This window comes from Mobula hypostoma, chromosome 7 (genome assembly GCF_963921235.1).
Source record: "Mobula hypostoma chromosome 7, sMobHyp1.1, whole genome shotgun sequence".
Lineage (NCBI taxonomy): Eukaryota > Metazoa > Chordata > Chondrichthyes > Myliobatiformes > Myliobatidae > Mobula > Mobula hypostoma.
In genome coordinates this window covers 89,317,511-89,334,680 of record NC_086103.1, presented here as the reverse complement: position 1 = coordinate 89,334,680, position 17,170 = coordinate 89,317,511, and the positions used below count along the sequence as shown (strand labels likewise).

At 43.9% G+C, this 17,170-nt stretch overlaps 1 protein-coding gene across 1 annotated transcript in view; it reads left to right on the top strand.

Annotated features, from left to right (window-relative positions):
• The window catches only part of LOC134349422 (programmed cell death protein 4-like), a 58,995-nt gene extending 43,465 nt beyond the window's left edge, over window positions 1–15,530 (top strand). Inside the window, exons 7-11 of the mRNA XM_063053702.1 lie at window positions 1,316–1,427; window positions 5,308–5,415; window positions 6,352–6,462; window positions 10,595–10,734; window positions 15,014–15,530. Coding sequence (XP_062909772.1) covers window positions 1,316–1,427; window positions 5,308–5,415; window positions 6,352–6,462; window positions 10,595–10,734; window positions 15,014–15,074 — 532 coding nt within the window. The 3' untranslated portion in view covers window positions 15,075–15,530. The remainder of the gene's footprint in view (window positions 1–1,315; window positions 1,428–5,307; window positions 5,416–6,351; window positions 6,463–10,594; window positions 10,735–15,013) is intronic.
• Window positions 15,531–17,170: the final 1,640 nt, after the last annotated feature.

The window sequence follows — 17,170 nt, the reverse complement described above, 5'->3', positions numbered from 1 at the left end:
TGAGCTGCCAGAGACCCGGGTTTGATCCTGACGGCTGGTGCAGTGTGTGGTTTCCCCAGGTGCTCTGGTTTCCTCACACAGCCCCAAGACAGGTTGACTGCCAAACTAATTTGTCGCGAGTGAGTGAGGATAGACTCGAGGGAGTAGTTGATGGGAAAATTGGGAGAATAAAATGGATTACTATAAAAATGGATGGTTGCCTGTCGGCATGGATTGGTAGACCAAAGGACCTGTTTCCATGCTGAATGTATAACCAGCAATGTTGGTGGGGTGTGTGTGGCACAGTTTTGTGGGAGCTCTGATATGGATAACGCCCCTGGCCTTTTCTCCACATCTCAGTGTCTTCTGGCTCCAGTGATGTCGACTGGAGTGTTCAAGTGTTCAAGTGTCCAGGTACTTCCACCATCAATGGCAGCAATGGCTATGGCAAATGTTAATGTCCATCAAAGTATCTTTTTTTATTTTGGAGGGGAGTCAAAATTTCCCTCCCTCCATTTTACTTCCTGTATATTGGTGAGACTAAGCACAAACTGGCCATTGCTTCACCGAGCACTTGTACCCCATCCATCTACCATAACCATCTGGAGCGCCCAGTTGCCAGCCATTTTAATTCTCCTCCCCATCTCTACACCAACATGTCTATCCTCAGCCTCTTCCATTGCCAGGCTGAGGCTAGACACAAACTGGAGGAAAACTAATTCGTATTAGTCTACAACGCAGTAGTTGAACACTGAACTCTCCAATTTGAGGTGAATTACTCCTCCCCTGTCCCTTTTCTTTCTCCACCTGATCTACCAGGTTCCTCCCATTCCCCACCTCAGCCCCCATCACCTGTCTCTTTCCAGTCCTCTACCCATTCCATCTGCCCATCACTTACACACTCTTCCCAATGTCTCCTCCCTCCACTGTTTCTCACTGTTCTCTCTGCTTCTGTATCTGGTTTCATAATCTATCTACCTTCCTTCCCTTTGCAGCACTTTGTAACCTCTACCTCCCAGCCACTTCTCCCTCTTCCATCTGACTATCACCTCCCCTCACTTCAGCCCACTTATCACTTGACAGATCTTGTTCCATCCTTCCCTTCACTTTTCATATGGACTCTCTCCTCTATTTTTCAGTCCAGATGAAGGGTTGAGATGTGAAACGCAAACTGTCCATTTCTCTCCACAGATACTGCCTAACCCATTGAGTTCCTCCAACAATTTGATTGTTGCTCTTTCTTGTGTTCTTGTTTCTCCCTTTCCTCCTGTACCCTGGGCTGCTTGAACCAGTGGAAGTAGGCCAGCCTCCTGACCTGATGCCTGTTTCTCTGCAGCCTAGCACTGGACAAAGCCACCGTGTTGCTGAGCATGAACCGTGGGATGCGTCTAGACAATGTCTGGGGCGTTGGTGGGGGTCTCAGACCCGTGAAGCAGCTCGTCAAGGAGGTAGGGCAACTTGGCTCTATTTTAGGTTCCTCTCTCCCTTTTGATTCGAAACGCCTTAAGCAGGTCTCTAACCCGATAGTTAAATATGCTTTGCGTATTTGGTTTCAATTCAGAAAATTTTTTGATCTTAATCAATTCGGGTTAGCGATTCCTATTTTAGGTAACATATTTTTTCCTCCCTCTTTTACGGATCGCGCTTTTCAAACTTGGAAGACTAAGGGTATTTTACGGTTTTTGGATTTATTTTTAGATGGTTCCCTTATGTCTTTTGAACAACTATCTAACAAATGTAATTGATCAAGAATACATTTTTTTAGATATTTGCAAGTTAGAAATTTCCTAAGTACTATACTTTCTTCCTTTCCAATGCTTCCTCCTACATATATTTTAGATTCGATAATTAACCTTAATCCATGTCAGAAAGGTGCATCGGCTATGATTTATAATATTATTATGAAACTTAGGAAAGCTCCATTTGATAAGATTAGGGTAGATTGGGAACAGGAATTGGGGCTTACCATTTCTGTGGATGATTGGGGGCAGATTTTACAATTAGTTAATACTTCCTCTATTTGCGCTAAACATTCCCTAATTCAATTTAAAGTTGTTCATAGAGCACATATGTCCAAAGATAAGTTAGCGCGTTTTTACTTGCATATTAATCCTTTTTGTGATAGATGTTCGGGGCAGATAGCCTCTTTAACTCATATGTTTTGGTCTTGCCCTACTTTGGAAACTTCTTGGAGAGACATTTTTAATATTATTTCTAAGGTGTTAAATATAGATATCTCTCCTCACCCTATTACTGCTATCTTTGGACTACCTAAAATTTCTAGTAATCTTTCCCCTTCAGCCTGTAGAATGATTGCATTTCTTACTTTAATGGCGAAAAGATGTATTTTACAACATTGGAAAGAGCTTAATGCTCCAACTACCTTTTTTTGGTTTTCTCAGACGATTTTATGTTTGAATCTGGAGAAAATTAGAAGTAACCTTTATGATTCTTCATTTAAATTTGAACAGATTTGGGGATCTTTTATTCGATATTTTCATTTAATGTAATATATACCCTTCTTGTTTTTTTTTTCACTGTTTTTAATGGAGGTCGGGATTGAGGACGTGATTTTAAGTTTAACTCTGTTTGGTTTCAAGTTAGCCCATTGCTTTGCTTTGCTTTTAGTTAGTTGCACGGTGGGTTGTTTTTTTGGGGTTTTTTTTTCTTTTTTTCTATCGATATATATATAAAATTTAGTATACTATTATGTTATCTTGGTTTCTTATGTTTAAATTACATTGTTTGTAGTATTTTTTTTCGGTATTGATACCTTCTGTAATTTTATTATATTTTAACATTGTATTAATGTTTATATGGCTTACCTTTTGGTATACTTATTCAATAAAAAGATTTAAAAAGAAAGGAGGTAGGGCAACCATAAACCACGGTAGAAGGGGAATAGGCAAGGTGATTCAGAAGTGCCAGGGTGCACTTTACTTGTGGCCTTGAGTGGGACAGACTGGGGAGCTGGCATGGCTTTAATACTCTGCCCTCCTAGAAATGATCAAAGGGTGCTCCTGGTCTGCCCTGGAGCATCCATCACCTGCAGACCCTATCCTAAAGCACCTGTACAGCCTCTGGCGGGAATCTGGTTCCCTTTTCCCAATTCAAATTTTCCTGGATCTGGGTCCCCAAAATGAAGCAGGCCCCATCACTGATGGCATAGCAATGCTGTTGTGTTCCTGATGTGAGGGCTTCAGCTGCTTTGCTTGCCTCGTGTGTGCAGTGAGACTTCCGCTATCCTGATGCTCGCTTCTTTAGTCTTCCTATGACACAGGACCTTGTTTTGAAAAGGTGGGCTAATTTCAGGATCTGCTTAAAGTCCAGCATCACATGACAATTCTAAAGGACTTTCACAATACTTTATTTATCCGCTGCTCATCCCCAAGTCATTCATTTTCCCAAAAGCCCCTATAGCTGTACTAGAACATGGAGCTTTTTCAAAGTAAAAAGTCTCTACCATTCTGTGGCATATTCCCCAATTTAGGAACCTGTGAAATAATAATAGTACCAGTGGATGAATTCTTCTTGGTGCTGGGTTGTGCACATTAATTTAGTTAATCTCTGCTTTAAATAGCACCCTCAGAACCTGCTGTTTACATTCACGTTGGTTGCAACACCGGTCCGACTGTGAGCAACGTTTGTTATGCTGCACCTGCCAGAACTGACTAACTAGCCAATATCTGGATAACATGCAAATTGCACCTTTAATTTCCAAGTTTTACACTTTGAAAACTTTACCCTCTCCCTCTCCAGTTCTTTCCTTTAAAGTCATTCATTATGCGCCATGTCATGTAACATAGGCGATCATAATCTTTCCGTGACCATGATTGTTCTTGGCAAATTTTTCTATTGAAATGGTTTACCGTTGCCGCCTTCTGGGTAGTGTCTTTACGAGACAAGTGACCCAAGCCTTTATCAATACTCTTCAGAGATTGTCTGCCTGGCATCAGTGCTCACAAAACCAGGACGTGATATGCACCAGCTGTTCATACGACCATCCACCACCTGCTCCTGTGGCTTTATGTGACTGAGGAGGTGGGGACTAAGCAGGTGCTTCACCTTGCCCCAGGGTAACCTGCAGGCTAGTGGAGGGAAGGAGGGCCTTACACCTCCTTTGGTAGAGTGGGGAAGTCAATAGGGTGGGGAAAATAAGCACATGTCATACTTGCCTTTATTAGCAGAGGCACTGAGTTCAAGAATCCAGAGGTTATCTTGCAGCTTTATAAAGCTCTGGTTCAGTTGCATCTGGAGTTTTGCACTTAGCTCTGGTTGGAAGGATGTGGCTTTGAAGAAGATGCAAAAAGATTTACCAGACTGCTGCCTGGGGATTTAGGGGGCAAGATTGGACATACTTGTGTTGTTTTCTCTGGAAGGGCGGAGGATGAGGGAAAACCTGGGATTTATAAGATGATAAGAGACTTGGGTAGAGTAAACACAAAATAATCTGCAGTTGCTGGAGTCAAAGCAACACTTACAACACACTGGAAGAACTCAGCAGGTTGGGCAGCAGTCGTGGAAACGATGAGTGGACATTTCAGGCCGGAACCCTTTGTCAGGACTGTAGAGGGAAGGGGCAGAGGGCCTATAAAGAAGGTGGGGGGAGGCTGTAGAGGGAAGGGCAGAGGCCCTATAAAGAAGGTGGGGGGAGGCTGTAGAGGGAAGGGCAGAGGCCCTTGTGGCCTCTGCCCCTTCCCTCTTCAGTCCTGACGAAGGGTTCTGGCCCAAAATATTAACTGATCGTTTCCACGGATGCTGCCCGACCTGCTGCGTTCCTCCAGCGTGTTGTGAGTGTTACTTGGGTAGAGTATACAGCTGATATCTTTTTCCCAGGGTTGACATTTCTAATACTAGAGGGCATACATTGAAGGTGAAAGAAAGAAAGTGCCAAGGTGATGTGTGGGGCAACACAGAAGTGGTGGGTGCCTGGAATGTGTTGCCAGGGACGGTGGTAAAAGCAAGGATAATAGAGCTATTTGAGAGGCTCTTGGACAGGCATGTGAAAATGCAGAGAATGGAGGGGTATGGACTACGTGCAAGCAGAAGGGATTGTGGTGAACTAATTAGCTTAATTAGTTGAGCACAACATGGTGGGCCCAAAGGGTTTGATCCGCTGCGAACTGTTCTATGTTCTATTCGGTTCACTGTATCAGTGCACTTGCACTGTTGACCCAGCCCACTACAGACCTATACCATGCACAGTGAAACTTTACACCATCTCTTCCTCTTCCCCGGGTTCCCATGTGCGTGCAGGAAGAGCTGTGCTGTAGCGCTGACCACAGCAGGGGGCAAGCACAAGAATTAACTCCTTGAACTCTTCACCAGATGAATCTCCTGCTGAAGGAATACCTCCTGTCTATGGACACAGCTGAAGCTGAGCTCTGCCTGCAGAACCTAGAGGTGCCTCACTTCCACCATGAGCTGGTCTATGAGGTACCTGTCATTCCCTCCTCTCCTTCCTTTGAGCTTCTAGGTCTATGTGCATGTAAATCAGAAGATCAGCAGCAGCCAGTGCCACCTCTGGACTCTCCCCTCTTACTGCCTCTACACTTTGTCCTTGGGTAGTCAGAATGTTGTGCCTTTGCTGACTCCTTGAAAAAGGACAGGTGAAGCTGTTGGTGACCTGAATTTGTTCAGGAACAGAAGCCATTCCAGGTAATAATAATCTTCCTGCATTCCAAAGAGATGGTTACTTCCAAACTTCTGGACAATCTCCTTTTCCATCTCTGTCCACTTCCCCCCTTCTCTGGCATTTTCCCAGACAGCCATAAAGATGCAACACTTGTCCTTTCACCTGGTTTCCTTCTCATCATTCCAAGGACCCAGCACTCCTAAGTGAAACAGCCATTCTCTTCAAGCTCCCATTTATGGTGCTCATGACGTTTTCTCCTCTGTGCAGAGGAATCCAAACCCAGTTTAGATGACCTCTTTGGAAAACATCTTCAATCAGCCCCCAAAGAGGACCCTAACCTTTCCACTCCACACTGACCCCTGACCTCTGTCTAGAGAAACTGCCTCAAAGTAGATCCAGTAGACCCATCACTAAGATCTACAAAGTTTACAATTTTATTTCTGGTAACTTCAGGTAACTATTCTGCTCCTTCCCCATTTAAACCTCCTGAAGTTCTTGCGTCTTAACTTTCCCCTCACCCCTTTCTCTCTCCTGTTTTCTACCCTTCCACCTGCTGCTGCCTTGTTTCTACACCCCACTCTTTTCCCTGCCTCCTTCAGGTTTGTTTCACTTTTGTAATGACCTGATCTCACCCGGTCCACCCTCGCCCCTACCATTCTCACACGTTGTTGCTGTTCCGTCTGAGCCGTGGTCTTCGTGTTGTCCCTAGACCTCCACTAACCTGTGCTTTCCTGCAGGCCGTGGTGATGGCTCTTGAATCCATGGATGTCAACGCCTCAAATCTAATTGTAAATCTCCTGAAGAGTTTCTGGGAATCTGGCTTTGTAACTCTTGATCAGATGAACCGGGTGAGTTTGGTAAAGCCAAGCCAATCTTCATGTAAGAACGCAGGAACAGAGGAAATTAAATCACCTTTTGATTTTTCAAAAGGAAAAGCAATAAGAGAATTGAAAATACAGTGGAAGTATGGTATAGGTAGACAATACGGTGCAAGCACCAAGATGAGGTAGATTGGGAGATCACAAATTCATCTTTACTGTATAAGAGGTCCATTCAGGAGTCTTATATCAATGGGATGAAAGCTGTCTTTGAGCCTGATTGTATCTATTGCCCTGTGGGAGAGGGTGGGGACGGGAACGACTGAGGTGAGAGGGGCCTTTGTTTATACTGGCTGCTTTTCCGTGGCTGTGGGAAGTGCACACATGGTGTAGGAGAGGTGAACTGAGCAGTGTACACAATTCTCTCAACATTTACCATTTGGGAGTTGTTATTGAAATAGATTCCATTCATATTTTTAAACAAGTTTTGGCCTAACAGCTCATCTAGGCTAGACCACACTTGGACAGCTACATGGATATGATTAGTGGGATATTGGCCAAACATGGGCAAATGGGATGAGCTTGGATGAGCATTTTGGTTACCATGGTTAAGCTGAGCAAAAGGACCTGTTTCCATGCAATGTTACTGCATGACTCTGTTAAAATCCTTCTTAACCCCTTCCAGTCCTGGATGCTGTCTGCCACCAATGTGATCTCCTGAGCAAAGCAGGGTCTCTGAGCTGCAACTCCTGGGAGTCGAGCAATTTGCTCTTCTGCTGAAACCAATGATCCTCTTATAATATGGGTACACCTATTAGACGTGAGTCCAAATCCCTGAATAAAAGACGTGGGTGAAGAGATTATGGAGGCATTAGTAATGATCTTTCAAGAATCACTAGCTTTTTGCAATGGTTTCAGTGAACTGGAAAATTGCAAATGTCACTCCACTCTTTAAGAAGGAAGAGAGGCAAAAGACAGGAATTGTAGGCCAGTTAACCTGACTTCAGTGGTTGGGAAGATGATGGAGTCCATTATTAAGGGTAAGGTTTCGGGGTACTTGGAGGCACATGATCAAATAAGCCAAAGTCAGCATGGTTTCCTTAAAGGGAAATCTTGCCTGATAAATTTGTTGGAATTCTTTGTGAAAATAGCAGGCAGGGTAGACAAAGGAGAGTCAATGGACATTGTTTACTTGGATTTTCCGGAGGCCTTTGACAAGGTGCCACACTTGAGACTATTAAATAAGATAAGAGCCCATGGTATTATAGGAAAGGTACAAACATGGATAGCAATTTGACGAGTTGGAGGCAAAAAGTGGGAATAAAGGGGGCCTTTTCTAGTTCCACGGGGATTGGTGTTGGACCACTTTTTTTCACATTATATTTCAATGATTCAGATGACAGACTTAACAGCTTTGCGGCCAGGTTTGTGGATGATTCAAAGGTGGATGGACAGGCAGGTGTGTTGAGGAAGCAAAGAGTCTGCAGAAGAACTTGGACAGATTAGAAGAATGGGCAATAAATTGGCAGATGATGTAGACTTTTTTCTAAATGGGAAGAAAATTCAGAAATCAGAGGTGCAAAGGGACTTGGGAGTCCTTGCACTGGCTTCCCTAAAGGTTGATTTGCAGGATGATTCAGTGGTAAGAAAGACAAATGTAATGTTAGCTTTCATTTCAAGAGGACTAGAATATAAAAACAAGGATGTAATGCTTAGGCTTTATACACAGGGTATTGTGAGCAGTTTAGAGCCCCTATCTAAGAAGGATTTGCTGGCAATGGAGAGGGTCCGGAGGAGGTTCACGAGAATGATCTTAGGAATGAAAGGTTAATTTATGAGGAGCGATTTGCTCTAGGCCTGTACTTGGGGGATCTCATTGAAACCTATCGAATATTGAAAGGTCTAAATAGAGTGGACGTGGAGAGAATGTTTCTTATAGTGGGGGAGTCTAGGACCAGAGGGTGCAGCCTCAGATTAGAGGGATCCGCCTTTAAAACAGAGATGAAGAGGAACTTCTGTAGCCAGAAAATGATTCTGTGGAATTTATTGCCCTTGAAGGCTGTGGAAGCCAACTCATTGGCTATATTTAAAGCTGAGTTTGGTAAGTTCTGGACTTATAAGAGCTTCAAAGGTTAAGGGCAGAAGGCAGGAGAATGGGTTGAGAGAGATGAAAAATCAGGCATAATAAAATGGCAGAACAGATTTAATGGGCCAACTGGCTTAATTCTGCTCCTATGTCTCATGGTCTAAATGTTGACAGACTTCAGCTCCTGAAGCTGCAGTGAGAGAGTTGAATGAGTCTGTGAACCTGGGCCCTGTGTACCTACCCAACTGATGCCATAGATTCATGTCACTGTTTGAAGGAGCAGGGGAGGACCAGGGTCCCATTTAATCATACGTCTCCTGTACTAGCATGAAAACGGATAATCTTTGGCATGCTGTTCACAGGAGGTTGCAGTGCTGCCGGGTTTAACTACTTCAACAGGTTCAATAGGTACACTTAATATCAGAGAAATGTATACAATATAGATCCTGAAACTCTTTTTCTTCACAAACATCCACAAAACAGAGGACTGCCCCAAAGAATGAATGACAAACCCCAAAGCCCCCCAGCACCCCCTCCCATGCAAAAGCAGCAGCAAGGTAACAACCCCCCCGCAGCAAAAAAAAGCATCGGCGCCCCCCACCGAGCACTCAAGCATGCACCAAAGCATCAATAAGACACCGATTTGCAGTACCCAAAGACTACTCATTCACCCAGTAATTCGACATACCTCAGGCTCTCTTTCTCCCGAATAAGGGAAAAAGGGATGTCCCCATTTCACAGCGAGACTAGAGACATAACAAACAACTCGCTGATTTATGGTGTTAAAAGTCTGTTGCGTTGCTTTTTCTAAGCTCTGTGCCCAGAGAGTCGGCCCCAGAAAGGCTCAGGTCTCTGGGCACATTGCTAGCAGCAAGCTCACTGCTTCCGATCTTGCGTGTTCTCCCGCGACGCATCGGGTGGCAATACCAGCCTTGAATCAGCCCACCTCTAGATCCACAAAAATCCGGCACCCTGAAGGCGCGCTAGTCTTCCAGGCGGCGTCCTTGGGATGCCGAAAAGCGGCCAGTCATGAGGCCCTGAGAGCGGAACTCCAGGTGAGGATCTTCAAAAGATCCTTAAAAGGGAAAAAAGGAAATAACCAAAGATAGAAATAGAGCTGTTTCTGAACACAAAATACTCTGTAGATGCTGGGGTCAAAGCAACACGCACAATACGCTGGAGGAACTCAGCAGGTCGGGCAGCATCCGTGGAAACGGTCAGTTAACGTTTCGGGCTGGAACCCTTTGTCAGGACTGTAGAGGGAAGGGGCAGAGGCCCTATAAAGAAGGTGGGGGAAGGTGGGAAGGAGAAGGCTGGTAGGTGCCAGGTGAAAAACCAGTAAGGAGAAAGATCAAGAGGTGGGGGAGGGGAAGCGGGGAGGAGATAGGCACGGACGCTGCCCAACTTGCTGAGTTCCTCCAGCGTGTTGTGCGTGAGCTGTTTCTGAAGGTGCAAACAAAGGAGTCGCCATTTAGCACCATCATCACTCACATCACTCAGCTCCGCCCTCTTCTTTACAATAGTGACTATACTTAACAAGGAATTAATTGGCATTGGTTGATTATTGTCATGCACAGAGATACAGGGAGAAGCAGTTGTTTGCCTGCCAGCCTGACATGCAATCCCATACACAAATATTCAGGGTTATTAAAAAAGGACGAAGTACAGAATACAGTGTTACAGGGTAAGGTGTGGTGCAGGTAGACAAGACCATGACAAGCTAGAAGGGTTTATCTTTTGGAGTATGAGAGGTCTGTTTAAAAATGTAATAACGGTGGGATAGAAGCTATCCTTGAGCCTGGTGGTATATGCTGTCAAACTTTTGTATATAATGCCCTATGGGAGAACGGTTGGGAGAGAGAACAATTAGAGTGCGAGGGATCTTTGATTATGTTAGCTGATTTCCTGAGGCAATAGGCAGAGTCAATGGAGAGGAGGTCGGTGGGCGTGGTGGACCTTGTCTATGACAGACTCAATGTTGTGAGGTTTTCCCAAAGCCGACAGAAGTGCAGTGTCATTCATCTCTTGCTGAACATGGCACCTTACTTCCACCCCTCTCCCCACCTTTTTCTGCAGGGATTCAACCGAGTCTTTGAAGCCATGCCTGAGATCAGCTTGGATGTACCAAACTCCTACAGAACGCTGAAGGACTTTGTAAACCTTTGCCATCAGCAAGGTGTTATCACCAGAGCACTCCAGGAGCAGTGTCCTTCATGGTACTGTGTCAAAACTCAAGTTCCGTGACTCTACTTGTATCGGGCTAGAACCTCACAAATGGAATAATCAGGCCTTGAGCTAAATTGTTGGTGATTCACTGCAGGGCTGTAGGATCAACTGAAGTTTAGAAAAGATAATACAATAATTTGAGGGAAGTGAATTAGGTAATGAGAGTGTCTGGAATGGGTTATCACTAGTACATAGTCTGAGCAAGGAGAAATGCTAACTATTTCAAGGTTTTACCTGATTACACATTGCAACTTTAAGTAGGTGGATGAATTAACAGCAAAAATAGAAATAAATAACAATGATCTAATGGTCATTATGGAGTTGCTGTTGCATAAGTTAACGTAATAAATATTCCCGTATACTTTTAGAACAGACAGGCCACGTGGAAAATTCCAGAATGAAAGAGTGGGATAATAGATTGAGTGCCTGTTCTGAAATTTGGGCAGGACAGTGGTTCAGCTAGGAGAGCTGAACTATGCAGCTCCGGGGACCTCATTTCAGTTCTGACCCTGGTGCTGACTGTATGGATTTTGCCCATTGTCTTGATTGCATGGTTGCATACTGGGTTCCCCGTTTCTACATCCCAGAAACATGCTGGTTGGTAGGTTATTTAGCTGTGTGTGGGTGAATGGTAGATTCTGAGGAGAGTCAATGGGAATGTGGAGAGAATCTAAAACCCATGGGAAACATAAGAGATTGTCTTCGCTGGAATCTGGAGCAACAAACATTCTGTTGAGGAACTCAGTGGGTTGAGCAACAGTGAGAAGAAAGGAAAAATTGACGATCAGTGCAGACGGTGAGCTAAGTGACCTGTTTCTTTTAATTTGACCTTTGAACTTTGTATCTGTCTGCGACTGTAAAGTCAAGCAGAACCAATGTGACTGGAGCTAAGAAACAGCGAAGAGCAGAGAGCATTGTCCATCAACAATGCAGGGCAGAATATAAATTGGGAAATATCGTGTGTATCGAGGGTGATACTATAGCCCCAGCAGAGCTTTGATCTATATAGGGACTGTGAAAACCAAGTATAATGCTGAGAAGCGGAGTGCATGAAGTTGGTTTCCTGGATATTGAAGAGCCAACAAGGGAGCAGGTTATTCTGAAAATGGGACTGGGCCCTAGATGTGGATAAAGCAGGCTCGCTGATGAGGTGTGAGTGAGTGATTCTTTTCCAGGCAGAATGAAAAGCCCAACAGAAATAATTGCCACAGCTATCAAGAAACATAAAAGGAAAAAAGGTTATGTTGTCAATAGGTGCATTTAAGCTGAAGATTGGAAAAAGGCGAGGTCAGCAGAGCAGCAATAAAACTTGGATGTAAAGGCGAGCAGGAATGTAAATGCATTGAACTGGCAAAGGTCCTCATTAATGGAATAAATGAGGCATATTTGGACTTTCAGAAAAACCTTTGATAAGGGGCCACATGAGATAACTAAACACAATTGTATCATGGATTGGTGAATGGACCACAGATGGTAATGACAATAAATGGTCATTTTTGGGCTGCAGGTGATGTTGGCATCAGTGCTGACAACAGTACTGAATGTCTGTACCACTGGTTTGGGTGAAGGGACTAAATGTAATTTATCCAAGTTTGCTAGTGGTACAAAGCAGGGTAGCAGCAAAGGCAGCCAGGGAGATGTAGATAGGTTAAGCTAATGGGCAGGAACATGCCAAACAGAAATTGTGGACAAAAACAGAAAAGGAAAGTAAGAAACAGGTTTTTTTTTCAATCTGGTGGAAGATTGAATGGTGCTGATGGTCAGAGGGAGTCTGGTGGCCCTGTAACTGTGAATCACTGTTGATTAATATGTAGGTCCAGCAAACAAATGGTGTGTTGCCCTACAGTACAATGGAGTACGGGATTAAAAATGCCTTGCCCTAGTTGTATGGAATGTTGCAGACCATATTTAGAAATTTTTGTTCTCCATGTCCAAGGATGAATGTCCTTGTGATAGGAGGGAGTGTGGGTTGGAGAGGAGATGCTCAAGTCTGCATCAATCACAATGGTGAATGGAATGGTAGTTTTAACCATGAGCAAGGAGTAATGTACAGTGTCTGAGGTGTGAGGTATTGCTCTTGTTTCTGGACAGGTTAATCCAGCTGCTGATTGCCCCATGCTTTAGTGAATGCATTAACAGCAACTTGCCTTTATATGGTGGCTTGCATGAAGGGTAAACAAAGAATAGTGGGACTGCATGTTAGGACAGGAGCCAAGCTGGCTCAGCATGTTGGGGTAGAAGGTTAGCAGATGGGCAGGACAATTCAGGGACTGATTTAAGAACTGCTGTCAGACGTGCAGTCCTTCTTAAGTGGAGAGATATTGCCCCACCCACTCATACTCAATGGCTCAGAGACATTATGTCTTGCTTAGACCTTGAAAAGATTCATTATTCACTTCTTAATTTGGACATAAAGTTCCAAAAGGTGTGGGGACCTTTTCTTGAATATTTTCATAATTCCCGTTTAGATTAAGGGTTTATCCCTCCTTTCTTTTGCATTAAAATCCCTTACTTCCAGCTTCTTTCGGTTAAGACTTACGTTTTTTTTTTGATGTGTAAACATGTTATAGCTCAGGTAGTAGGCAGTATACCTTTTTATAAATACAGCTCTGTGGTAATAAAAGTTCTGATCAACTTTTCTATATATCGTAAGGTTGGCTTGGAGTTGGGTAGTGGGAGGATGGGGTGGTAACTAACTTTATAAGATTCCACTATGGGTGCTTTTCCTTAACTGTTATGAACTGTACATTTGATATATTTTGCACTGTATAAACCTTTTTTTGCTGTTTTTTTGTTTTTTTGCATTGCAGAAATTTATCTTAAAAATTAATTAAAAGAAAAAGAACTGTCTACACATGGTTGAATCTGCTAGGGTAATGACAATTGGCAACCTCAGAAGAACAAAATTAGTGGTGTCCAGAGATCAGGAGTGTGGGGATGGATAAAGTGATAGAGATGGGGAGGGAGTGGTTCAGAGGAATTTCATGAGAAATTTCAAGGCAAGGCAAAAATCAGAAAATGCTGGAAGCACTCAACCGGTCAAGTAGTATCGACAGAAAGTAGTATCGACATTTCAGGTCAAAGATGTTTTGTCAGAACTGGGAAAAGAGAATAAAAACCTAGTTACAGATGGGATGGGGGCGTGTTATTGAGACAAATGGGATATTTGTGATAGGGTGACACATGGGAGCGGTTACAGAGTGATTACTTCCTCATCTTGGATTCCAATCAGTAATAAATAGGCTTAACTGGAGTTTTATACAAATGAGCTTAGCCTTTTAATGTATCAATGACTTGCAACAAAATTAACAAGTTATGATACAGAGAGAGAAAACAAGTTACAGCTACAATATTTCCAGCACTTGCACTCTGAGATCTCCAGTACTGACAGGTTTTTCCATTTTGGTTTGAAATTGATCCGTTGGGAGATTGGGAAAATAGTTACTAATCTGACAGCACAGGAGCAATGGTCAGATTGGAGTGTTGCCTATCTCCTTACTAGAACAGCTGAGTCTGGAGTTGACAGGGACACAGGAGGGTTGGAGCTGCCAGAGCAGAGGTAACTCTCCTGCCCGTTTGTCTACTCTGTCTAATCGTGTGCCCCTCCCCCATCACACCTCCACTGAGGACTGAACCCCAAGCGCACAGGCGTTCAGCCCCAAGTACAGAAGCAGATTGGCTCAGAGCGCTGCAGGGCTACAGGCCCTACCTCTTGATAGTCTGAGCAGATTTCTTCCTGCAGAAGAAAATGGAAGGGTGACTGTAGACATCTTTAATGTGGTGATGGCATTCAAGGATTGAAGAGGCCGTTTCCACTTGAAGGACCTAAAGAGACACAAACCAGGGGCCACAATATTCACCACTTAGAGGGATGTTTGTACCCGCACAAGGTTTGGCAATGTGGAGCATGATTGTGGGTGGTATTCATAGAGGGTTTCACACAGGAGTAGGGACAGGCTGTGATGGTATTCATGCTATAAAAACTGTCCAAACCTGCAGGATCCCAGTCCTAGGGGCTATCGTAATTTCTATTTTAAATCTCTAATGTTGCTGTTAAATAGCTGCTGAGAGAAAGTGCCTTGTTATTTTTAGCACAGTGGCTGTACTGTCGGCAGAGGAGTTATGTTACCTTGCTATGCAGTACTGGGGAAACGTTTCCACTGTGCTGAATGTGCCACTTAATTGCAAGGTGTTGTTGCACCTCATCGTTTCTGAGGCATCAGTGTTCTTCGATCTGATTCATGTGGTTATTTACTCTCCTTTTTTTAGTAACATCAGGCACTCTGCGGATGAGTACACGAGAGACTGCATTACTGCCACAGCCCAGTAACAAGCCTGGACATCAGATGGGACATGCTGGAGGGAGTCTCATCGAGGGTTGTGTTTGGTTCTGCAGATGAAGGGGTCTCAGGGTTTATCAGGTGGGGAAGCAACCCTGGTAGGGTTCTGTTAATTGGTCTTCCTGCCTATTGTAATTTTAGAAATGCCAAACCTTTACTATATTTGTGCTTTTGAATTTGCTTCTCACTGGTGTTGTGTCCACTGCTCCAATTTGCTCTTGGCTCAGATCTTTGGAATGGTCAGCTGGAGACTTTAAAGCTCCAGCAAATGGTTTGTGAAATTTTGAAATGCTTCCTGTTGAACCAGATCTTTGAATGTACTTCTTGGTGGAGTGTTTACGCTGGGTGTTTCTCACACTGCGGTCAAGAATAGTCAACTGTACAAATCCAGTCTGTAACATTTATGATCCAAATGCCTTCTTGAAAATAAAACACTATTGCTTGATCATGGTGGTCTGTGGTTTTCCTGGTGTTTTGTTGCAAGAAGCTTGGATCAGCCTTGAGGATTTATGGAGGTGACAGAGAGCCAGGGCTTTTGGCTGTACCATCAAGCACCCACTTAAATTAATTACACTTTATTCTTCCTATGTTCATAGATATTCCCTTTGTCCCACCTTGCTCTCCTCAACCTTGACTGTAAATTGGAAACAAACTTGTTTCTCTCTGTGTTAGTTCTGACTTTCTGAATGCTTTTTGAATTTTCTGCTTTTATTTCCAATTTTCAGTATCTGCAGTTTTTTGAATTACATCCACTAAACTAACTCTGTGTAAACTGGAATCAAGTTACAAATATTCGGAGAGAACAGTTAAGAATTTCTTACAGATCACGGCTTCAGATTTCAAAGCATACAAGAGGTGGATGAATAAACGGCTGCTGACACCTACCAGATTCAGCAGCCGCACAGAGTGGAGTTTTCCAGTTGCTGACACAGCAAATTACTCCTGGCAAATCGATTAAGTTGCCTGATGGAGATTGTGCATAGAAGCGAAAACTAACAGCTGGGCCTTGTCTTTCTAATTTTACACACTATATGAAAGGGCTGCTCTAATATGAAAAACACCAATAGAAAGTTTAAATCTTTCCTTCGACAGGAGTTGAGTGAAGCCCCCTCCCACTGCTTCCCCACTGTGATCCCTGCTGCTCTCTGACTCTTTGACCACGTACTCACCTAGACCCGCTACTACAGCCAGGTATCTTTTCTGGGAACATGCCTTCACCACCAGCTTATACCACAGGTTTCCAGATTTGTTTGTAAGTTGCTCGATTTAGCCCCTCAGAGGACCCCAGATACTCTCATTCAATTGACTGCTTCTCCCACTGCTTCTCCCACCGCGTTCTACGTGCCACATTTTCCGCCATGAGGAGGTAGGTCTTTGTCGCCAGTCCCAAAACAAAGATCAATGGGCAACCTTGCCTCTGGCCCAAACATCAGATAACATGGCAAGTACCTGGTAGCTTTATTTCGTGTACAGTTGTAGCAGTGGATCAGATGTCCAATATGTTGACTCCATCTGCTCTTCTTGCTGATCTCCAAGGTTCCGAGCATGTCTAGCAAGGTCTGATTAAACTTCTCGGGCTGGGGATCACCCTGCGAATAGTAGGGCGTAGTCCTCAACTTCTCGACTCCAAGCATGCTCAGTAACTCATGGATGAGTCTACTCTCGAAATTCTATCCCTGATCACTATTATCCACCTGAGGAGGCCATTAGAAATGAGATACTTCTCCCAGAACACTTTGGCCACTGTGGATGCCCTCTGATCCTTGGTAAGGAAAGCTTGTGCATATCTGGTGCAGTGATCCGTGATGACTAAGACATTCACCATGTAGTTGGCATCTGGGTCTATTGACAGGAAATCCATACACACCTGGTTAAGGGGTCCCGCACTCTGCAAGTGGGACAATGGAATAACCCTTGTAGGCAGTGTCGTCCTCCATGTGCATCGAATGAACGACTTACAGTATTCTTTGACCTCCAGCTTCATTCAGGACCAGTAGAGCTGGTCTTTGAGCAATCCATTGGTCTTTTCAACCCCCAAATGTCCAGAATCATCATGAAGTAACTTCAACGCAATCCTCGGATACTT